This window comes from Thrips palmi, unplaced genomic scaffold (assembly GCF_012932325.1).
Source record: "Thrips palmi isolate BJ-2018 unplaced genomic scaffold, TpBJ-2018v1 HiC_scaffold_15, whole genome shotgun sequence".
Taxonomy (NCBI): domain Eukaryota; kingdom Metazoa; phylum Arthropoda; class Insecta; order Thysanoptera; family Thripidae; genus Thrips; species Thrips palmi.
This window is the reverse complement of record NW_023144624.1, coordinates 8229867-8253109: the sequence shown is the minus strand read 5'-3', so window position 1 is coordinate 8253109 and position 23243 is coordinate 8229867. Positions and strand designations below refer to the sequence as shown.

The following is a 23243-nucleotide window of genomic DNA, read 5'->3' as shown; positions in this document are numbered from 1 at the left end:
TGGTCGGATCGAGGGATAGATACATCGGGATAGATGAGGCTTTGAAATTTAGTACGCCAATGTTCTTTTTTCGGGATGTGGTATTTTATTATTTTACAAGATATACAAATGACTGAGACTGAGACCCTGTTGTATACATACACACATTGCTCCGTGAGCTATTTCCTGGATTTGGATGCACTTGTCTTCCTTCACGAACCGACTCCAGCCGTTCAGACAGAGCGGATCACCAAACGACAAAGACATAAAAAGAAACTTGTTTCTTTGCTCCATACATATGTAAACAGCGGGAACGGAAGCGACCTCGCAATCTGAGTTGTAATAAAACAAAACTTCACATGCGCAACGTAGAAAATATCGTATAAAATTAGTTGACTGTCTCTTTAACTGTGACTTCTCCAATTTGACGAGGTCACAACACTCACTCACACACTAACGCACGATCACACACAAACACAAAACGATCACAAAAAATATACAGAAACAATGAGCAGTCACACACACACAAACACACACACACTTACACGTGTCTTTCGCGGCCGCAGGGCTGATGCAAAGCTCGCCTTGCGCGCCACAGGACATTTAGTTTACAAAATCTACAATAAATCATACTAACTAGGAACTCTTGAGACATTGGCTGTGGTAAGACTGGCGACTCAAAAGAAGCAAAGGTGTCTATACACGTCACCCACCAAACAATCTACAACAACAAAAAACAACAATGTTGTCGGCCGGCTCGGGCCTTCGCGCGCCGATTGCCGATTTGAGAGTCTCTGTTTTGGACTGGACGGCGGTTGCTTTGAACGGCGGTGCGCCGCTCGGTATGCGCCTGCACTGCAGGGACTGCAGGCCTGCACACTGCCACCGGCGGCACCTGGCCTGTCCGTCCAGGCGGGCTAGGACCCGCCCGCGAGGTGGTCAAATGGGCCGAGCCCTGGGCCGCCGGGTGGCTGGCCGCTAGGGCTTTTGGCTGCTTTTGGCTGCGTTTGGCCCACCGGGTGCAGGCCAGTGCAGACCGGGGGCTGGGTAAGGCTTTGGCATGGGGAGGGCTGCTCCCGGAGGTGTGGCCTGCTGGGCGGGGCGTCCTAGTCCTCCCTGCCCATGCCCTTGCGCTTGGGCGAGATGAGCCGCAGCATGGTGACGACGGGCGCCTCGAAGGCCAGCGACAGCACGAAGGCGAAGAGGTAGGACGCGGACAGCATGCCCAGGAACAGGATGAACTGGCGGGGCAGTTGGGGAGGTCGGTTAGAGTGCGTCAGAAAAGTGATTGCGAAAGCCTGTGGCGGTACTCACGATGGTGTAGGCGCCGAGGTGCAGCGGCGCGTCCATCTTCATGCTGAGCAGACGGATGACGACGGGGTGCACCAGGTAGGCGCAGTACGTGACTCGGCTGAAGGGGTACAGCAACGTCCACGACAGGATCCTGTTGACGGGGCCTGGGGGGCAGGACACACACAACACAGTTCAACGACTCGCTCCCCGGTTCGAATCCTCCGAATGTGCCGTGCTTTGTCTACTTACCGCCGTAGCCGCACGAGCAGGCGATGACGATCCAGGACAAGCTCATGGCCCAGGCCGAGTGGGACAGCGAGGAGTAGGCGGCCGCCGTGATGGGGTCCAGGACCGCGCCGTACAGGCCGTACAGCAGGGACAGCAGGCACGCGAACGACAGCGACCACCCCAGCACCACCGTCACCTGCGACAACGGAAGGGTGTTGGTCAACTCAAAGGCCCCACGCTCCGACTGCTCGGTTTACGGCTCGGCCTGCCCACCTTGCTCATGCGGATCTTGCAGTCCGTCTTGAAGAGGATCCAGCCCACGGCCATGCCCACCAGGTAGGGCCCGAGGCGCGTCCAGGGCTTGTCGTAGATCTTGTCAAACAGCGCCAGCGGGTCGTCCTCGGACGGCATGTGCTGGTTGGAGTAGGCGATGTAGGCCGTGGTGCACCACGAGCTCACCATGAACGTGAACAGCGTGGCGGCGGACAGGCGGATGTGGCTGCGGCAGAGGGGCGGTCAGACACGGGCAGGCACACGCGGGCATAAGGATACGGGATTGACTTCGACCAGAGAGAGACAGCGCTGCTCAGACCGGGCCATTGCACGACGCACGGCGGCGCCCGAGCCCCGGGAGTAGGCAACACCGCGAGCCTCGCTGGCATCGCACCGGGCCCGGTTGCCTACCCACGGGTGCGCGACCATGGCGGCCACCATGGCGGCGACCGGACGCTGCTCGCAGTGAGGAAACCAATCCGTTAAATAATGTTTGCGGTGGACGGTGGCGCCCTGACGAAAGCGACCACACGGCACGGCGGCAGGGCGGCACGGCGGCATGGCGATGCCGACCCTAACCTTGGGTCATTACACCCGTTCCGGTAGCCTCTGGAGCCTCTGGGGCTGTGGAGCCTCCGGAGGCTCCGGTGACGCAACGGAGTCATTACAGGGACGTAACAGCGTTCGTGCTTCGGCGGGCCGAACCGGGCCGTGCCGAGCCGAGCCGGGCGGCCAAAACTAGTCTAGGTGCGCATGGAAAGTGGCCTGGTTCTCTCTGTCTCTCTCTCTCTCGCTCGCTCGCACGCGCGATCCGGTCGCGCGGCCCAGAGAGAAAGAGAGAGAGGGAGAGAGGGGGGCGGCCCGGTCGAGTAGTGATTCGTGAAACTGTTTGTCAGCTCAGCGAGTTCATGCAAGAAGAAAGTGTCAGAAAGCGCGCAATCCAAGGAGAGCCGGGAGGATGCCGGGCCGCGCAAGCAGCGCAAGCATGGCCAGGCATGGCCGGGCCGCAGGGTTGTCGCCCCCGTAGCCTCGCTGCCAGGCTGCCTGGCCGCCTGGCCGCCTCGCGGGCCATGCCATATGCAAAGCAAAGCTGTCTCGTTGGGCTCATTGGCAGCAGTGGCCTGGTGCTGGCGGCGCTGCCAAGCTGCTGGGCTGCTCACCCAGATCGCCACCCGAGCACACATTACACGATTGAGATGCGGCTTGCGGCGGTGGCGCGACGGGAAGACTTTCGGGACGGTCATCGCGCGTGATAGCGATCGATGCGGGCAGTGGCCGGGCAAGACCGGGTAAGGCCCCGCCAGGCCGTCAAAGCAAAGCAGGCGTGAGAATAGAGCCGGGCGATTATTGGTTGGTTAGGTGGGGTTGCTGCTGCTGCTGATGCTGTTACAGGCGCCCTCCGACGCCTCGCTCGCGCCGCAGGGCGAAGCGCGTCCCATACCGATACCAACACATGCACCAGGGCCGGGTGGGACGCTGGCATCGTCAGTGAAGTCAAAGTCAACAAGAGGCTCTTGTCGGTTTAACGTTGGGGAAGTCCACTTACTTTAACCTGGAAAATCAACACGGATTCGTCAGCAACAGTACACGCCTTCCACACCCACACTCTCAGCAGCACAGGTCAATCAATAAGTGTAAATCGTTACAACAGGTCGTTACGGTACAGGTACAATCGTTACAGGTCATTTTTTTTTAAGGTAAACTGAGTAAAGTTCATTTTAATGGACATGCACCGCACCCCTCGGGTCAAGTTGAAGCGGGCGAGGCGAGGCGCTGCTCGCGGCCGTCGCGGCGGACTCACCTGGTGGCCAAGATGAGCAGGATGATGCCCAGCACGTAGAACTGCGTGTCGTCCGCGAGGTACCAGCTCCACAGCATGCACTGCAAGAAATCTCGCTCGGTTATTGACCGCCGTGGAAATTGTCGGGGAGAGACGAGGGCGTTATTAGGGGGCGGCCTGTTCCTGGAGTCGGCGGGGCAGGCACGCCACGCCACGCCACGCCCGGAAGCGGACAGTGGCTGAGCACGCCGGAAACGCGGAGGAGGAGGAGAAGGAGGAGGAGAGGGTCTCCGGAGCAAACTGGAGTTCCCTCCGGAGGGACCTCGGGGACACGCCACACGCGCGCAGCGCGGCGCGGCGACTCTTTGGAACGCACCATGTCCTTAACCGGGAAGAGGGTGTTGATGTAGAGGACGTTGCGCCACCAGTAGTTGGGGCAGTTGATGTGGTCCATGGTGGGCGGCTCGAAGACGCTGTTGTGGTAGAACCACTTCATGGTGACCTGCACAATCCCCAGGGAGAAGAGGTACGGCGACGTCAACCTGGAAGCATGTTTACGTTTTTTACGCGTCATGGAGCTTGTCTTTTTCTGCGGGAATGCAAACTGGTCAAACCTGAGGAATCGGTAGATGAGCAGGCCGACGAACTCGAGCGCGTTGGAGCGGACGCCCGTCGTCTTGGTGATCTTGGTCACGTCCAGCTTGGCCGTCGTCCGGAAGTACAGGAAGGAGACGAGCAGGCCGCTGAAGAGGAAAGGCGGGCATTAGGACGAGAGGAACGCGCTCCGATTTGAATCTCGGAATCTCCCGCGAAAAAGAGCCCGGCCGAGCCGTGACGACGCGCACGCAATGTGTGCCAGTGCGGCCAGCGCGGCCAGTGCGGCCGGCGTGCGGGGGAAGTGGCGCATTATCTATCAGTGACGCAAGCGCCGCGCACGCGTGCCCCACGCACGCCACGCCATGCCGGGGTGCCGTGCCGCGCCGTGCCGTGCACGTGATCGCCATGCCCGATGCCGAACCGGCGCACCGGTGCACCGCACAGTGGGCCAGAAGACCGGCGCCGGCGGCCTAAACTCCAGACGCGCTTCAAGCTCCAGTGTCGCTAAACAGTACTTGAACTGCACGTGTGACCCCACCAATGGATTCCTCGTTCGGAGAGGAGTCCATTGGTGGGGTCAAACGCTCGGTTCGAGTACTGTTTAGCGACTCTAGAGCTCAAAACGCGTCTAGAGTTTCGGCCGCCTGCACCGGTCTTCTGGCCCACTGTGCACCGGCGGCGGCGCTAGCAAAGCACGCGTCTCTTCCTCTGAATGACTTGGAGTGGCGCCGACCGGCTCGCCGACTGGTGACCCCGGTTTCGGCAACTCGTTTCGGGATCGCGATGCTGGTGCTGTCGGCTAGCCCGTCGCGTCCCGGTCGAGGCTGGCCCCGGGGAGGCCCACCGTGCCGCCACGCCGCCACGCGCCACGCGCCACGCCCCCACGAAGAGGCCCTGGAGCTTGGAGGCAGCGTCGCGGCGCGGACACGCCCCAAACCGTGCCGTACCCGCGGTACCCACGGAGTGCCGACTGCAGGGGATTAATTCATAGTGGGATGCCTGGAACAGGTCCTGGCCAATAGGGCGGCCGCGGGGCGGGCAGCGGCCGACGCCCGATACGCGATCCGCGATTCGCACGCGGCCGATTTGCAATGTAAAGAGAGTGACGCAACGCGTTCGGGTAGGGCGCGTTCGAACGGCCAAGCTCGCCGTCTCGCTCGCACGCGGCGAGCACGCCGCCTCCATTAGCGGGCCGATGCCGAGAGAGACGGAGACGGAGCGAGGCGCATTCGCGGATGTGCGCACCCGCCACTCACTCGTTCACACACACACACACCAGCAGAACGCGTTGACACACACGAGCGCACCTTGATGGGAGTAACGCACTTCTGATACGCAGGTGCGGCAATATGTCGTCAATACGCATTGCTCACAGCTAGCCGGCACTTGGAAAAAAAATGAAAAACAAGTGCGAAACTTGTTTTTTGTAACGTTTTTTCGTCGTTGCTCTTCGAGTGTGGGTGCCGGCCTGCCCGCGGCGTGCGTCGCGGCGTGCGCATTGCGTCACGGCCGTGTCGCCGTGTCGCGGCGCGGGGCGTCACGGGCACGGCAGTCGTTCCGGAAGAGAAAAGGCGAGTCGCTTTCGAATTAGCGGCGCGAATTAGAGTCGGGAGGCTGCGGGGCTGGCCGAGAGCCGAGAGCACACACTGCACTCTGCACTCGCAGCATGCGCTCATCGGCGGCGAGTGCCAGTGCAGTGACGTCTCCGTCTCCCGGAAGCGGTATGCACAGCAAGCAGCCGCCGCACAGTGGGCCAGCCTCTGAGTCAGGGTGAAGCGAAGTGCGATGACGTGTGCATTGACCGCGGCCGCGCGTTCGGCAGTGCAACGCTCCTCTAAAGTGGGGGTTTGTTCTCCGGTTAGCCTCCCCGCGGTAACAGTGGTAACAGCGAGTGCAAAGAGGCTACCTCTGCCGGCCCCAGCGAGGCTCGCGCCGTCCGTCCAGTGCCCCGGCCGGGACCCAGGGGGCCTCTTGGGCAAACAGTGCTAAATGTACGCAAACGCGGCGCAGACGCGGCGGCCGGGAGCCGCACCCTAAGTCGCTAGGTCGCCCTGCAGCATGCCTGCAGCGTCCCGGCCGAGGAGTGCGTGCCCTGGAAGCGAGTTTGGCTTCGGCAAGGACGCCAGTGCTGAAAATGGTCCAGCACGTTTTCACCCCTCCGACGAATGGCACTGCGCGGCCACCCGTGACATCAACAAAGCCGCCGGCGAGCCGAACCGCGGCGGCAGCGGACGGATCGTGGCAAGATGGCGTACCTGACCATGAAGAAAGTGTCGACGGAGAAGGCGCCGTTGCTGATGGTCTGGAAGAGCAGCTCTTTCTCCACGAGCCCGCGCAGCTCCATGTTGTCTGCGGGCAAACACACAGTTAAGTTACACTGTTACACGCGTGGCGCGTGACAGGACAGGCAGGGCGTCAGCGCCGGCTGGCCCCCAAATTGCAGGGCTTGGTCCGCGCCTATTCCGGGCGGCGTCACGACGCGGGAGCCATTATCGAGGCCATCAAGACCAGGAGGCTGGCGGGGCGACGCGACGCGAGGCGACGCGAGGATGGCACCCCGGCGACGCGAGGATGCGCGAGGATGGCCAAGGGGCGGGTCGCAGCACGCCGCGCGACTTGATAGTGTGTTGACGGCGAGCACGACCAGCGACCCGTCTCACCGTCGCGTGACTCCGCGACTCGGCGTGACGCAGAAGCGTGCCGTCAGCGCGACCGGAGCCACGACCCCGACCTCCAGACCGATGCCGGGTGTCTCTGCCGCTTCCCGCGTGCCCAAATTCGTCATAAACGCCACGGGCGACGCGTCCCGTTTGGCCCTTGCTTGGCCCTGGCTTGGCCCTGGCTTGGCCCTGGCTTGGCCCTGGCTTGGCCCTGGCTTGGCCCAGGCTTGGCCCCGGCTTACCCGAGTACTTGAAGGTGACGATGCAGGTGTGTCCGAGGACGACCCAGGCCATGGAGATGGCCTTGAGGCCGTGCAGGGTGGGGATGGTGTCGGCGCCCACGCTCTTGTCGAAGATGGTGGCGATGTTCCGTCGCAGGGAGAAGGACAGCAGCAGCTCCACCCACACGTCTGCGACACCAAGCAGTGTGCACTGTTATTAAACCGTCGCCGCGGATGATTGACGGCGTGTAGACGTGTGACTGATTGGGCCCGGCGCCTTCGCCCGGCAAAAACACCGGAGTGTTGTTGTTCTTTTTCGCGCGGAACGAAGCAGCCCTGTTCATTATCACACAATGGCGCGGCGTGCCCAGGCGTGCCAGTCACGCGCGCAGGCGCTGCAACCGACTGCACCGCCTCGCCGCGAGGGCTGGCTGGCTTGGCTGGGCTGCCTGGCCGCGGAGCCCAAAGGTCACAGCCACGACGATACCGCACTCATTAGCAGTGCCGCCGCAAGAGTGTGTCACTCCAGGAGGGCGTTCCAGTTCGCTGTTCGCGATCCTGCCGATCGTCCCGTCGTCGACGTTGACCGTCGACTCGACTCACTGGTGGGGTCCGTGTCGGAGCTGGCGCTGGACGGCGCCCGCGAGGCGCAGGAGTCGCCGCTGGAGGCCGCGCTGCCCGTGTACACGCTGGTGGCCAGCTCTGCCGACAGTAACGTCAGAGTCAACACAACCGAAAGACGCGCGCTAGGGCGAACGGGCGGTTCGAAGAAAGGCGAGCTAACGTACCGCTGCTGCTGCTGTAGAGCGACGACTCGGTGGCGGGGGCGTGGCTGGGCGCGGCGGCGGCCGGCGCGGTGCCCACGGTGCTGACGGCGGGCACGGTGACGTCCAGGCGCACGCCGAAGTCGCCCTTGTCGCGCATGCCCACGAGCCGGGGCGCGCCCAGCCCGAAGGAGTAGTTGTCGTAGCCGGAGTGGTTGAGGCCGTTGAGGCTGGTGCGCTTGCGGTGCTCCAGCACCAAGTCGTAGGCCGTGCCGGCGGCCAGCAGGACGGCCACCACGAACGACACGCCGCTGCGGCAGATCGAACATCGGACAGATTAGCAAGGCGCGTCCGTGCTCGACTTGAGGCTGGCCATGAATAAGGCAGCAGGGCGGCAGGCCGTTGACTCGGCGCAAGGCATCGCGAGGGGAAGGACAAGTTCGTCGCGGCCTTCGCGAGGGTCTCCTCCGCCTCCTGCCAACGGCACTGCTGCTAAAAATCGATTCATTTTTCACATCCCCTCCTTGCTCCTCGGTACAGCAGTACAGCAACCTCACACGACGATCGCTGGCGCAACTCTCATCGGCTGGGGATACTATTCGAGCGCCCCCCACTGCCTCGGGCTCGGGCCCAGCCGGGCCCAGCGCACCCGTCCGCCTTGGGCCCGCTGCCGCGCTGCTGCATGGCTGCCGCGCTGCCAAGCATACGGCATGGAAATGATGATGCATAACTTTCACTCCCACAAGCCCCTCGGATTATTGTCATCCGGCCGGGGTCAAGGCGTCAAGCCAAGGTGGGGCCTTGGACCCGCCAGACTGCCCAATCTCCCCCACTGGAGGTGTGAGACTGGCGCCACCCTTTGGTAGAGACTTGAAGCCCCTCCCGGGTCAACCCGAAGTTCCGCCTAAGGCGCGCGTTGAGGTCTCCCGGCCGGACCGGCCAGGCCGGCTGCCTCGGACACTAATACTCACATGAGCACCCAGAAGGTGGGGTCCTCCCAGAAGACGTACTCGGAGGCCGGCATGCGGACCGAGGTGACCTTGAACTGGCGCAGGGCGGCGGCGCGCGGGTCCATCTCGTTGGCGGTCTCCACGGACAGGTCCACGAGGCGGCCGACGTCGCGGGCCCCGCAGCTAGCGGGCAGGCACAGGCCCAGGTTCACCGTGCGTTGCTGTGGCAGGCAGGGCAGAGCGCGAAGCGGTCAAACAAAGGGGAAAAGCAACTTTGTATGTACAAACAACGTCAATGATCAATCAGTTTATTTTAAATTTCATGGCTTCTGCAGAGCATTTTTGTTGTTCTCGGATTGTGTCACCAGGCCAAACAAGCCGCTCCGCGCTGTGTGCGTCGGGCATGCGGGCCCGTCGGGGCCGTCGGGGCGCGTGGCTGCCGGGTCCATCTCGGCGTGTTTGGTTTGTTGGATGCACCGCGGCTGCCAAGGACGGCGACGACGGCGCGCGAGTGTTTTGGCCTGGCGTCCAACCAACCGCCGCGCCACCTCGTTGGCATTCACGGCGGCCGGCACGGTGACCCGCTAGCGCACGCGCGTGTTGCGCCGCCACTGCCGCCACTTTCACCGGCCGGAAGCGCGCGCTTGGTGGCGCTTGGTGGCGCTTAGCGGCTCTTTGCAGTGCTTTGCGGCGCTTCCTGCGGAATGCAAAGCGAGCGCCCCTTTTTCCTTTTTCGCGCCTTTGCCGATTCCGCGTCTGTTCCCGTGGCGTGCGCTCGCCGCGCTGATAGGCATCGCCGGCCGGGCGCTTCCTACACCACGTTACCCCGCCCCGCCCCGCCCCGCTGCACTCACCACTTCGGCCACGGACTCGGGCAGCTGCAGGTCGGCGCGCACCACGTAGAACGCGGAGGTGAAGGGCGGCGACAGGTGCCCCATGTCCTTCCGGTGGGCCGACGTGTTGTGCGCCAGGTTGGAGCACATGGTCTGCGACCCCAGCCAGTAGCTGTTGCCGAAGAAGTAGCCGCCGCCGTACTTGCCCGAAGCATCGCTCACTGGAACAACAAACAGAACGAGGAGGGTGTTAGTGTTCAGCCAAACATGTTGTTTTTTTTCGGCACGGGCCAAATGAGGCCTGGGGCGTCGTCGGGGGCAAGGCTACGTTGGGCCTCCCCCCCCTCCCCCCCCTCCGCCCGGGGCCCAGCCGGGGCTTAACGACAACACGAGGCACGCTCTGCAAACACCGCGAGGCTGGGCACACCGGAATTGCCACCTCGGCGCGACACCTCACCGGTCGTCTGCACCACACGCACACACACGCACACACACGCACGCACGCACCGACACACGTCAGCTGCGGGGCTAGGGGGAGCTTCCTGTCTTCGAAAAATGAAACGTGTTGCGGCTGAGTTGACGAAGCCAAACAAATTACGCCGATTGCATGCCTGTGTAGTCCGTTACGTAACGCGCTGGGGCCCAGTACGCCGCGGCGTGGCGTGGCGTGGCGCGGCGTGGCCGTCAGACCGAGTCCATCTCGCCGTCTCGCCGTCGGGGGCCTGGCCGGGCCGGGCAAACACTCTTCGCTCTACAAACAGCTCGCGGCGGGTCAGCGCCGAGCGTGAGCAGGCGGAATTGGCATCTCGGCCGGGCGGACGGCGGGGAAGGACGGCCCGGTGTGACCGCCACGCCGCAGCGGTCGAGCGGCCGAGCGCCCGACGACGGCAGGATAGGCCGCCCCGTTACACCGCGGTGCGGCGCCAGCCTCGGGATGCCTACCCGCGCGGCGCCCTCGGGCCTCATCAAGAGCAAGATGGCCCAGACGGGGAGCCTGGACGGCGGCCGCTTGCCCAACGCGCTGCTTCAGGTCCTTTTGCGGTGGGTCGAACCGAGACCTCCCAGGCCCAGGCCCGGCCAGGCCCCGGTGGGCCAACCTCCCGGATCGCCTCAAGTTCGGCGGACGCTAGTGCGCTAGCCCTGCAATTAGACGAATGGCGGCCCCACGCACCGCGCACCCACACTGCATAGCGGCGGCAACAAGCCTCCAGCGGCGGAGGCGCGGTCTCTCGGTCGGGGGGTAGCCCCTTGGGTAGCCCCTTGGGTAGCCCACGGCCCACGCCGCGTGCGATGTAACGCTAGCCGGACCGCCAAGGAGAAGGCGGCTGGAAACGTATCCACGCACCAAGGTGACGGGCCTAGACGCAGAAACACTTTGCTCCGACGAACGCCGCCGCCCCACCGCCCCTCCACCCCGATGACGTGTTCGGCGTGACGTTGTCCGCCACCTTGCAGCATCCCGGGCGAGGCGAGGCGAGGCGCGCGCCGACCGGCCGCGCTGGTATGCAGAGCGGCGACGTCCGCGTCAGGTGGCGGGGCGCGGCGGGGCGCGGCGGGGCGCGGCGGCGTGGGCGTTGGCCCGGCCAATTGTTCACCGCGACGCCCTCGGCCACCTTGACCGCGCGCGCCCTTGCCGGGAGCACGGTGCATCCTCCCCTCCGCTGCAGTTGGCGGGCCGGCGGTGGCACCGTGGGTCAGTAGGTCGACTCGTGCGAAGGTCCCCGGGCCGGCTCGCACGGGGCAGGGGGCTTCGTTAATCAGGACGCATCGCGGCGCTTCGTTTATCGGCCCAGCCCCCAGGCCCCCCAGGGCCCCCGCCCGCGGCGCGGCAGTCTTCGTGTGAAGATGGCGATGCAGTTACGCGATGCGAGCGTCGCCGGCCGACACTAACGGCGCTGCCTGCGCGGCCTGCGGGGCCACGCACACACTCACACACACACGCAGCGGGTTGACGAAAGTATGCGTGTGAGTCATGTGTGGCGCCGCTACGAGCACCTACTCGGCGCACTGCTTCGATCGCCTGCTGCCTCGCGGTCTCGTTCTCGTCCTTGGCGGTGTCCTGTGTCCTTGGCGGAGGGGAGGGGGAAGGGCCGCCACCTCGCCGCTCGCCACGTCCGCGCCTCCGCGTTACATGTGCTTTCACCGGCACCAGCGCGGCCAGCGCGGCTCGCAGTCATTGCGCTTCAAGCAGCGCAGTCTGTCGCCCGCTAAACGACTCGCGGTGCCGCGCGGGGCGGGGGCAGCGCGTGGGGGCCATCGTCCTTTACGGCGCACATGCAACGACAATGCGAAGAAAGCACCGGGGGCGAATCAAGCGCCACGTTTGGTTTTTCAGTGTGGCGACGAGAGAGGACCGCGTTGTGGCGGAGTAGAGGGCAAGGTGGCCGCGGCGCTGGCGTGCGTGCGGCTCGGGTGTCCGGGACCAGTCTCAGCTCGCTGACGGGCGCGACGGCGTCCAGGAGGTCCAGGAGGTCCAGGAGGTCCAGGACGGCTCCATGGCACCGGACCGCCTGGTCACGGCCACAGAGAGAGACAGACAGAAGCAACGACGCGCACCTCTTCGAACTCGGCCCGCAAAGTGTTTGTCGGTCGACGCGGCGTTGCGCCACGTGGTGCCTCGCGGTAGTGCCGCAGTGCCACAGTGCCGCGGACGGAGACGGAGTCTGTCTGACGGAGTGCCTGGCGTCGGTGCGGCGGTCCACTTGCCTCACTGTTAGGCCGCCTTTCATAACGGTAATTCGGCAAAAAGGCAGGCGCCAGCCAATCAGTCGCCGCGACAAGGGCTAGGCCTCCCACTAACTAATCCACGTTGCGCTAACGAAGGGCTGCGGCGCTGCGAACCGATCGTCGCCGAGCAACGCTGCGGCCGGTGGAGGCAGACCGGGTCGAAGCCCGCTGCTGATGCAGCCCGATTCCGAACCGAACGGCGCCCTCGTCGTCGAGTGCGAGAGAGACAGCGCCCAGGGCTCCGTTGATTGCGGTGGCGTTTTGCATGGCGCTGTCGGCCGCAGCACTGTACACACCGCGCGCCAACGCCCTGGCCGCCCTGACCGGCCTGCCCTACATGCTCGCTCGCGCTAACACGCCCGCCGGGTGCATTGTCCTAATCGAGAGGGAAAGGGAGAGGGGGGGGGGGCGCTGACGCGCGCTGACGCCCTGACCGGGCCTCATCCCGACCGGCCCGAATCCAATCCGGCCTAATTACAGCGGCGGAACAATGTAAGCCGCCCCGCCGCCGCACGAAAAAGGAGGAAAACGGTTTCGGGCTGCGGACTGCCCACTGCCCCGCATCCCGCATCGGTTTGAGGGGCTGCGGTCAGACTCGACTCGAGACTCGGCCCGTGTCACAATGCGCCAATTCGTTGCGATACGAGTGCGCGGTGCGCGGCGTGCGAGGCCCTGTCACGTGGGCAGTGCCGCCCAGGTTCAAGGGCGACCATCGCGCTCCCCGCCCCGCCCCAGGGGATGACCACGCCGATGGCGGAGGGTCCGGCGCCGGGCGACCAAGTTACAGAAAACAAGAACAAGACACACTCCGCGTTGTGTTGTTGTTCTTTTTGCCTGCGCCTGTGCAGCTGTGCAGGAAAGCGGGCGACCGGGCGGCCCTGGGGCGGCGAGTGGAGTGAACCCGCGCGCTTCCGCGCCGCGTCGCATCGCGTAGTTGTAGGGCCGGCCGGCGGAAAGGAAAGCAAAAAAAGTTGTAAAGGCAGTAAGGAGATGGATGAGGACGCGACGCCTCCACGCCACGTCCTTCCGGGCCGCGTCCTTGGAGAGGCGCTGCCGAGGACGCCGACGACGGCGCATCCTGGGCCCAGAATGCGCGGCTGCTCAGCGAGTGAGACATAAAGCAGAAATCAAACTCTGGGAGCGCTCAGTCGGCACGGCCACAGTGTGAGGCCGCCGCCAGCCCGCTCCCACGTGGTGGCCCGAGTCCGGGGACGCCTCACCGCCTAGCCGCCTTGCGCAAGCAAGGCTAGCGCCTCGGGATGCACCACGTCTGCGAGATCGTCCTCATGGAACCGGGTTTACGGCCGCTGCAGTAAACCTACAACCAGTGGAGTGTCGACGGAGCAGTCTCGCTCCCACGTCGATTCCACTATCGTTGCGACCGGTCACTGTCACGGGATGACAGAGGGGCGGATAGAGCACCGCGGCGCCCCGCCCCGCCTCGCTGCGCCTCGCCTCCCCAGGGTCAAGACCGCCTGGGCCGACTTCCCCGTCATCCCGGCGATGCACTGCCACCGGCACCGGCAGCACCGGCACCCGCCGCCCGCCAAACAGGTCGCTGACTCGCCGGCCCACTCGACCACTCCACATTTCGGCGGGCCGGCCGTTGGACCAGGAATACGAGCCCCGTTCCCCGTTCCCTGTCGTCTCCGTCGCTCTGTCTCTCTCGCACCTATACGGGACGCCCCACGAGTGCGAGAGAGACAGGGCGACGAAAACGGCTCTCGAAATCAGTCTGCCGGTCCGCCAAAACATCCGCCATGTCACCCACTGCTGATTGATTCCCAGTTGACTGACCGCTGCCTTTCGTCTGCCGTCTGCCCTTTGCGCCCTCCCACTGCCTTTCCTGAACCTAGCGCTGCTGGCAACCTAGCCGAACCACACCCGTGGGGCCTCTCGTGTAGGTGCGAAAGAGACAAAGCGGCGGAATCAGTGTGGTGGGCCCGCCGCAGCCCCCGGGCTGGGCACTGCTAGGCGTGTTGCGCAAGGCAGCCTTGCCGGCCGGGCCTTGCCGGCCTTGCCCTTGGAGGACTCGATAGGGCGCATGGGCGCGCGTTGTGGCGGGTCAGTGGCGGCGCCCGGGCGTCGGGCCGGCTGGCCGGCTTGTCCAGTTAGACCAGCGCGGCTCTGCTCGGCGCCTCCGACCGAGTGTCCGAGTCTCGGACAAAGTCTACTATCGACAGTAAAAGTTACGTGGAGCAGGGCGCCGCGTCGCGCCACTGACGGCATCACACGCGCGAACACACACACACACGCCTCGGCGAATGTGGAACAGGACGCCCGTAAATGACCGGAGGCCTCGCCGAACGTTAAGGAGCACTAGGCCAGTCCGGCCAAACAGCCCTTGCAGCAAATTACGGTGGTCGCAGCCAGCACAGCAGGCGGTTTGCGGCCGGGCGGGGCGGGGCGGGGCGGGGCGGGGCGGGGCGGGGCGGGCGGGGCGGGGCGGGGCGGGGCGGCTCCGCAGCAAGTAGCGCTAGCGCCGCCGCGGAGGTGTGTCCGCGAGGCCCCCACCTGGGACTTCCCTCGGCCAGTGGCCAGTGGCCGCCAGTAGTGCTCACCGCCGCCGACGCAACCGAAAACACTGCGACGGAGCAGCGGCGCGGCGGCGGCGGTCTGGACAATAATATTCGCTGTGACGGCACGCGGCTCGGCTCGGCTCGCGGCCTTGGCCTGCCTTGGCCGGGGAGGCGATGTCCGCCGTCAAGCTGCGTCAAGCAGCCCGAATGTGCCGCATCATCGGCCGGCCCGCCCCGGCCGGCTGGCTGGCTGCTGGCTCACCGGCTGGCCGGGCGTGGGCGGCCCAGCAGGCTCAGCAGGACCAGCGCCACCGCCAGCGTGTCGCAAAGGGCAGCCCTGACCTTTCCGACGACGGAGAGGGCCTTCTCCGCTCCGCTCCACCGCCGCGGCCATGCGGCAGGCTGATTCCAAACAACGCTTTTGTCGCGCTGCCTCTGACGCACCTCCGCGGGATGCCCCGCGTGCGATAGAGACGGGCCGACGGCAACCCGTTGCGGCTGCAGGCCAAGGGGTCCCCGCTGCACGCCGTGCTCCACGTCGCGCACGACGGTCTCCGCCTGCTGCTGATGCTGACGCGCAGATAGCGGCAGACAACGGTGGCGCCTGCGGCGGCGCGCGCGGCTCGCGGGGCCCGGGGTCAGTGTCCACGTCCGCGGCGAGGGCGAGCATGAGCATCGCCCGGGGCATCTGAGGGCTGTGTGCCAGGGCCGATGGTGACAGTGCGGGCCCGGCGACCCTGGTGCCGGCCGCCGCCCCCCGGAGTGCAGGGCGGTGACACACAGAAATCCGCCTCGCTACCGCACAGCGCAGGGCCCAGAGTCCCTGCAACGCGGCGCAGCCTTGAGTGTCACTACACAGGCTCCGCGGGCTAGAATGGCTTGCACCGGCTTGGGCGCGACGTGAGTGCCCCGCGGCCAGCCCACGGCAAGCCTGGCCGCGTGGCCGCGTGGCCGCGTGCATGTCGTCAACGCGGTCGCCAATACGCGTTCGTTGAGCAACGCGCCGCATCGGGCGGCCGTCTTGTCGGCCACCTTTGGAGAGCGATGTGTCGCCGGGAGTCGCTAATGGCTTTCCCCGGCGACTAGACGGCGCGCCGGCGGTGGCATTGGCGCGTCCAGAGTCCAGGCGGGTGGCCGCGGGCCCCGAGGGAAGGACCAAGGACCGGCGAGGCGCCCCGAGGGAGGCAGGAGGGAGACCGCCGACTGGGCCCCGCGGCCACGGCCTACTTGGACCATCAATCAACGATCGCCACTTCTAGTGCGCTGGCTGGCAGTGTGCTGGCGGCTGGCCGGCTGCAGGCGGCAAAGGCCGCGCGCTGCGGTAGGAGCGGTGCGGCGGTCTGTGTAATTTCTCATATCGCGAGTCGCAAGCTCAACGAGGCGCGACGGTCTCAGGCCCATGCAGGCTGCAAGCAATAATAATGCCGCTGGTTTGCTCTGCGCGCCCTGCTTCTGGTGGTCTCGCCGAGCACTGCGCCGCGTAACGCATTATCGTCGGCCGGTGGCTCGCGGCGTGAACGTGAACCCGAACCCGTACACGGGATGCGGTGGCCCAACATTATACTGCGGCGTTAGGTCACTTTATAGGCGCGAATCTAGGCGTGGCGGCGCAGCGCGGCCCGGCCGGCCTGGTGGGCCCGGCGCCGTGCTTGCAGCAGTCCGCGACAGCCTCGGCTTTACGGCCGTATCGCCCATTCCCCTTTCCCCGTTCCCGTACTCGCCGAGAAAGAAAACTCGCTTCCCTACGCTTCCCTCCAAACGCCAGTCGGCCCAATCCATCCGCCTCTTTTTTTCTCACGGCGTGTCTATGGCCCGCGTGCGAATGGCGCGTACCGCCGAACATGATGGCAAATTTGCAGCGGCCTCCCATTAATTATAGACAAAGACCGTATCGACGACAGGTCTATGAAGAAAGGAAAAAACGGTCATCGTTGGGTGGTCCTTGGGGGCACTGTGACGCACGCTTGAAAAAGCAGGCCAAGCTAAATTAGTCTTCTAAAAACGTTACTCCTGGTATCAGTGCCCGGGCGATAGCGGAGCGCCCCATGAGTGCGACAGAGACAGAGCGACGGAACGACTCTGAGGGCGACGTGACACGTCACACCGGTTGGGGTGGCCGCGCTACAAAGCGATCGCGCACCGCGCACCGCGGCAAGGGCCTGGACCGGGTGCTGGGGGCTGGGGCTGCTGGGCCAGCTGGGTGCATGCTGGAAGTGTATGGAACAGGTTTGCACCGATGGCATGACGGCGCGACGCCGCGACGCCGCCTTGACCCGCCGGTTGCCTCATTGAGTCACTAGGCACCACTGCACTGGGCAGAGTGGGCACTGGCGCTGAGTAGAGTCTAATGCCTATCATTTCGAGGAGGCGAGGTAAGGGTCGCTCTGGAATCGCGATCTCGCGCCGTGCCGATCCAGGCCGATCCAGGCCGTTCCAGGTTCCAGGCAGGCTTGGCACGCAATGACGAATAAACGGGAGCAGGGCAGGACAGGACAGGGTGGCCGCTGTAGCGCGCTGCAGCATGCCGTAAAAGGTGAAGAAATGCCTCTTCCCGGTGACGCCCTGTCGCCAATGCCTGACGCCGTGACGCCAATCCACGGCACCCTGGCCCGTCATAGGCCGGCCGACCGCCCACCGCCCGCCGTCGTGGCTTCAGCCCGCGCTTTCGTCGCCCTGTCTCTCTCGCGCCCCCGCGGAGCGCCCCTCGAGTGCGAGAGAGACAGAGGCGCGATCACACTGTCCGGCATCGGCCCACGGTGCGCCTGTTCAATGGCGCAAATAACTTGAGCATGCGGCCTGGCCTCTCGGCTTCTCGGCCCCTCGGCCCCTCGATGTGGAGTACGAGCTGCGGTGCTGGCCGCCGCGGCACGGACTCGGCTGGGACTCGGCCGCGGCGCCGCGGCCCACCACGCGGCCCACTACGAGGCCCCAGCCAGCAATCAGACGGTGGCCTCGGCAGTGCTCCGAGAGCTCGGCACTCGGCGGCGCAGCGGCGCCCTGCCCTACCGCACCTACCGCACCTAGCTGGGGGCTCCAGCTCCAGCAGCCCATTGCCTCACTCGGGGCGCGGGGACGGGGAGCGGAGGGGCGGGGAGGGGCGCGGCGTGGCGCGGCCAGCTCTCCGCTCGCTACGGCTAGCTAAGGCTGCTGAGGCTGGCGCTGGCAGGGGTCACTGCAGTGTGATTCCGCGCACTGCGGGCAGGCCCGGGAGGCCTACCCAAGGGCCTACCGCGTACCCGCTGTCTCTCTCCCACTCATGGGGAGGTATCGGCCTGTCTCTCTCGCACAGGGAGGCGGCAGGCCTTCCCACAGTGCGCGGAATCACTCTGCAGGGCGCACAGACACCGACCAGACACCGCTAACACCGCCTGCCTCTGCGTGGCGCCTGCCTCCTATATTCGCTCGAAGTAAATACTCTCGGGACGGGGTTGGGGCGCGGGGCCGCCGCGCGGCGAGCATAGCTCTGACGATGCGATCGTAGCCACAGATTTGCCACGGCGCTCCACTGCCCGCGATAGACACCGCGCGTACCGCACCCATGCGCAGTGGCCGTCTGCCGTCTGTCTTGTCTGTCGGCGTGCGTTGGGTATTTCCGTCCGGCACGTTCGTCTTCGCTCGCGGCTGCTGCGCCCGCCGTCCCCCTGGCCGAGCTTGGCTCGCCGATTCTTGTTTAGGCAGTGCGTTGGGATATTTCCGCCGAGACGTTCGTTTCGCTCGCGGCTCGCGGCCCGCCGCCCCCGGCCGAGCTTGCAGCGAGCTCTTCCAGCAGGCTCCCAGTAATGGCGGCCCGACGGCCAGAACGAAGAACGATGCCGGCCAGGCAAAACAGCCCCAGGGGTTCAGGGTGTCGGGGACGTCGAGGAGGACGGCGACGGCGCGTCCACGGCGGCGTGATGCACAGTGTCCGCCGGGCAGCGCCGCCCCTCGCGGTACTCTCGCGCAAGGTGGAGATGGGCGAGCTCGTTCTCCGTAACCACGTTCACTCGCTGCGGTCGCGACTCGCGACGAGTCTGCAGTCTCTCTCTCTCCCACATACGGGATGCCCCACGAGTACGAGAGAGACGGAGCGACAACAGCACCTGCAGGTGAAGATAAAAGTACTGGCGGCGGCCAGGCAAGCGGCCAGGCACGCAAAGGCCTCGCGACAGACAAGCTGGCGGCCAGCGGCTCGGCCTGTAGGGCCCGCAGGCCCGCAGTCTGGAGGGGGTGCTCTTTGCCTGCTTGCCTGCTGCCTGCCCCCTCCGGAGCCTTGCATAGAGCCGAGCCCCGCGCTGGTCGCTCGCTGTTCACTGTTCGTGTTGCACCCGCTTGGCGCAACGTGTGCCGCCGCTGCCCGTCCCATCCTACCTCACTCCTCACTCAGCAAACGCGAAAGAAAAACAAAAACATGTCACTGTATTCCCGGTGTTCGAAAATACCAGCTGACGAGCCGCGCGTCAAGTGACCGCTCAAAGACTTTCATTTTTCCCGGGGTTGCTGACTGGCTGAGCGGAGCTCAAGTAGTCCACGTGGGCGAACGGAGTTCTTTTCCACGAACGCTTGAGAACGCAGCAGAAGGCAGCCCGCCTGTGGCATTCGATGGCTGCCAGGGGGGTGAAGATTAGAGTCACCAATCGTGCTGACCAGCGAAAAAAAACGAGTTCAAAAAGAATGGCAACCGCAGAACACGCATGATATGGTGCGGCCCACCGCCCACGCCGCCTGCTGCGCGGGGATGCATCGGGGTGCGTCAGCGTCAGCGCTGGCCAGCCGGTGACGGGGCGGACGACTCGGGGCCGTGGCGTGCCGTGACCTGGCTACCATGTGCTGCACCCGGCCGGCAGGTGGCCCTGCCCCCTGCCCTCGCCAGCCCCGACCCGGCCACCCCGTCGACGCACTTTCACATATAACTGTACCACAAGCCGGCCGCCCTGCCCTGCTTCGTCACTCTGTCGCTCTCGCACCCCTACGGACCGCCCCATGAGTGCGAGAGAGACGGAGCGACGAAAGCAGTGCTCGGAATCAGACGGCTGCCGTGCCCTGCCCTGCCATGCCGCCGCGGTCATGTAAATGACAAAGCGTTTCCCCCAGCGGCGCGTGTCGGCGTGGCCGGCCGCTGTGCACACACGCCGATGAGCACACGCGTTTGGTTTGGCCGCCGCCTCGGCCGCCGCTTGCCGTTTGGGCCGTTTGCTTGCGTTTTCCTTTTCGCAACGACTCCGCGGCACAGTGCTTTAATCACTCTTGCGGGTTCGGCCGGGCCGGCCAAAGAGCACGGCGCGCAACGCCCCGCGTCCTTGCCGTCCTCGTCCACGTCCTCGCCCTCGGCCAGAGGCATGCCGCGGGCAAGCCGCGGACCACAGGCAGGATGCGCGCCCGATGGAGTAACGTCGCGACTCATTCACTAGGCGGACCGTCCCGTCGCGGGTTCAAACGCCGCCGCCGCCGCCGCCCGCCGAAGTGCTGCCCAAGCAAAGAGTTTCGCTGGCGAGGCTCGGCGGTTCGCCTCGCCTTCCCGACCCACATCAAGCAGGTGGCCGTTGCGGCAGCGGGCAGTCGCCAGTGGCGCCAGTGGCTCGCCACGCACCCGCGACCCCCGGCTGCCCCCGGCCCAACCCGGGTTCAATAATGACCACCTGCCATGATGCGTTCGAGGCGACGGGCGGCGCGGCGACGCGTCGGCCCGAGCCGGTGGCGGTGCGGTGCGGCGGTCGGATGACGACGCCTCTGTTGTGATTCCGATTCCGCCGCGAATGTGGCACACGCGGACACGCGGACACGCGCGCACCTTCTCCGTCTCTCTCGCACTGGGCGCCACTCGGCGGGGCCGCGGACGGCAGCGTCAGCCCCTTTCGTCTGTTTCCGCGGAACATTCTTGTCATCAGTCGGGCGGGGCGGGACAAGGTCTCCGTGCGACTCCCCAAACGAGCGGGCCGCGCCGTGCCGCGCCGCGCCGCGATGTGGCGGGTGTGGCGTTGTGAAATCCAAACACCCGGCCAAGCACTTGCACGAGCAAGGTCCGGAACACGCGGCCACTTATTACTTGCCCGGGCCATCGACAGACGGACAGACAGACAGACGGACGGCGAGACCTTCGGCCATGCTAGGCTAGACCGTCGCGTGGTCGCGTCGGGTGGAACAAAAGGGTGCTGTAAGCCAAGCCAACAACCGTCGCGGAATGCCGCCTGGATTCTGGATGCGAGCCAACCCCGCGCTTTACTGGAGCCACCTACTGAGTCGGCTGCCAGCTCAATCGACTGCCGAGCGATTCCGAGCGATCGCTCTGTCCCTCTCGCAATCCTCCGGGACCGTGTGCTCGATGGAAATAGTGTTAGACCTAGCCATGGGAGCGACAGAGACATCGCTCGGCAAGACTGAGCGCCGCGTCCTCCCTCGCGTAGGCAGGCAGAAGGCAGCCGCGCGTTCGGGCTAGCCTACCCGCCGGGCGCTTCATTACCATTACCATTACGGGCTAGACCACACATGATCGTATGGCCGCGCGCGCTCGCTCCACGCCTGCTGCTGCACATGCATCGCGGCGAGTTACACCTTACACTCCGCGACCGCCACAGCGCCTCGACCCATGGCGTCCGCGACCGTCCGCGGCGTGGCGTCCGCGAGGCGCGAGGCAATTAGTTCTCTCTGTGCTTCTTGAGCCAGCCTCTTGCTTGAGCCAGCCGCGGGCCGCGGCGTGGTCGGGCGCGGCGCCGCGGAGGGAAACCTTGGGCCGCTTATGCATACCCGCCCCCCGTTGCCCCGTACGGCGCACGGCCCCCGTGGCCGCTGGAGGTTGGAGTACCCTCGCCTCGCCTCGGCCCGCGCCCCGCCGGTCCGCTGCATCATGCCAGGCATGCCAGGCCTCAAATACCGCTCTAAATGTTGCGCCAATCGCCGCCTCGCCGCCCGGTCGTCTAGTCAGTCAAGCCAAGGCGGCGAGGCGCATGGCGCATGTCGTTTGACGACTCTGCACCCCGCGGGCTAGCGGTGCGGCTCGCGCAATACCACTTGCATGCTGCACCAAAGACTCACTCTTGAGGGCCCAGATGTGCGCGCGCCTCCTGGCGGCGAAGAACTCGGCCATGTCGCGGTGGCACTCCGCCGTGATCAGGTTGGCCTGCGCGTCCCACACGTGCTCCAGGCGGTCGACGCTGAACACGTCCAGCAGGAAGTCCAGGCTGGTCATGTTGGTGGCGGGCGTCGGCGTGGGTGGCGGCGCGTTGGTCCAGTCCACGCTGGACATGGTGTCGGCCGCGGTGCTGGACCGCAGCGGGGTGGGCGTCGGCACGCCGGGCCCGGCCGAGCTGACGGTCAGCACGGCGTCGTCGCCACCCGCGGCCGCGGCCAGGGCGACGAGGCACGTCACAGCCACGATGAGGCCCTTCATGGTGGCCGGCACGGTGCACGGAACTCGCGCAGGGGCGCGACGCGGAGGTGCACTGGGGGGCGCGGGGCGCGGGGCGGACTGGGGCACACTAGTCAGGAGCGGAGGCCGACGGTCATACTGGCGTGCGGCACCTTCGCGAAACGGGCTGACTTGTCGGAGGCGCGGCGAGTGAGTGAATGTGGCCAATCCGTCCAGTCCCTACCCTCTGTCGCTCTCGCTCACGCCCGCGCAGCCCAGCGCCGCCATTCCCAGCGAGCACGGCGAGCACCCCACCCGTGTCGGCTTGTCGGCCCGGCCGGCCAGGGAGACCGGAGTGGAGGGGCCGCGGGGGCCGCGGTGGCGGGGAAGGGTGCAGCGAGCGCAGCGCGGCACCGCACCGCGCGCCTCCAACTGTGACCTCCAAATATCGAGTGCGGCTGGCCCTCTGGCGCCTCTGGCCGTCGGGCTCAATGTGCCGCATGAGTACGCCGTTTGCGTTGTTCTTTGCATCGGTGACGGCGACAGCCACCAAAGGGAACGTGACACACCACGCGAACGTGAGCACGGGGCGGAGTCGTGTCTGTGTGTTGGGGATGGGGGAAAGCCCAAGCCCCGGCGGGGTGCAGTGCATCGCCGCGCGGAGGGAGGCGGGGCTGGAGCGCGAGGTGCGAGCGCTTCCTGTCCTCGAAGACGAAGACGCGCTTCTTCTGCTCCTTCCGGCCCCCGGCGTCGCAGGACCGGAAGGCCGGAGTGCGCGCCGCGTGCCGCTCGCGTGAGGCTCGCGTGCCGCGGAAGAGGCAAGATGCGCGAAGCGAGAGGCAACGCCCCCACACGAGCGGAGGCGGAACAAGCAGCTAGGAACAAGTGGCGAAGTGGCGGGTAGTCGAAAGGGATAAAGGAAAAGGATCTGCCGGATTGGCACCGGCGCTTTCCAAAGGCGACGCCGCCGTCGACTCTCGGCTCGGCAGTCGTGATGGCAGACAGCAGCAAGGGCAGGGTCACGGCGAAAACGATACCGACACCGGCAGTCAGGACGGCGACGGCATACGGCAGTCGACACCCCGACACGCCCCGACC

General features: G+C 65.7%; 1 protein-coding gene across 2 annotated transcripts; it reads right to left on the bottom strand.

The window, feature by feature from the left end:
• Window positions 1–62: 62 nt before the first annotated feature.
• On the bottom strand, window positions 63–22387 carry LOC117641445 (O-acyltransferase like protein). 2 transcript variants are annotated; one of them, XM_034378772.1, is made up of 15 exons: window positions 21833–22386; window positions 9600–9799; window positions 8767–8966; window positions 7820–8106; window positions 7635–7733; window positions 7053–7220; window positions 6406–6499; window positions 4168–4296; window positions 3930–4095; window positions 3575–3654; window positions 3320–3325; window positions 1774–1999; window positions 1522–1696; window positions 1294–1436; window positions 63–1220 (listed from the first exon to the last, which is right to left on the bottom strand). In XM_034378772.1, exons 1-15 carry the CDS (start codon window positions 22185–22187, stop codon window positions 1086–1088), a joined length of 2463 nt encoding a protein of 820 aa, XP_034234663.1. In that variant the 5' UTR covers window positions 22188–22386; the 3' UTR covers window positions 63–1085. The 2 variants fall into 2 exon arrangements, with proteins under 2 accessions (XP_034234663.1, XP_034234664.1); XM_034378773.1 differs by lacking the exon at window positions 3320–3325 and having other exon boundaries at window positions 21833–22387.
• Window positions 22388–23243: the final 856 nt, after the last annotated feature.

Excerpts from the sequence above, each read along its gene's own strand:
- LOC117641445 (XM_034378772.1), bottom strand. The coding sequence starts at position 22,187 with ATGAAGGGCCTCATCGTGGCTGTGACGTGCCTCGTCGCCCTGGCCGCG. Across the intron at positions 6,500-7,052 it reads CGTCACCTTCAAGTACTCGG|ACAACATGGAGCTGCGCGGG; the intron begins GTAAGCCGGGGC and ends GTTTGCCCGCAG. Across the intron at positions 4,096-4,167 it reads CTCATCTACCGATTCCTCAG|GTTGACGTCGCCGTACCTCT; the intron begins GTTTGACCAGTT and ends ACATGCTTCCAG.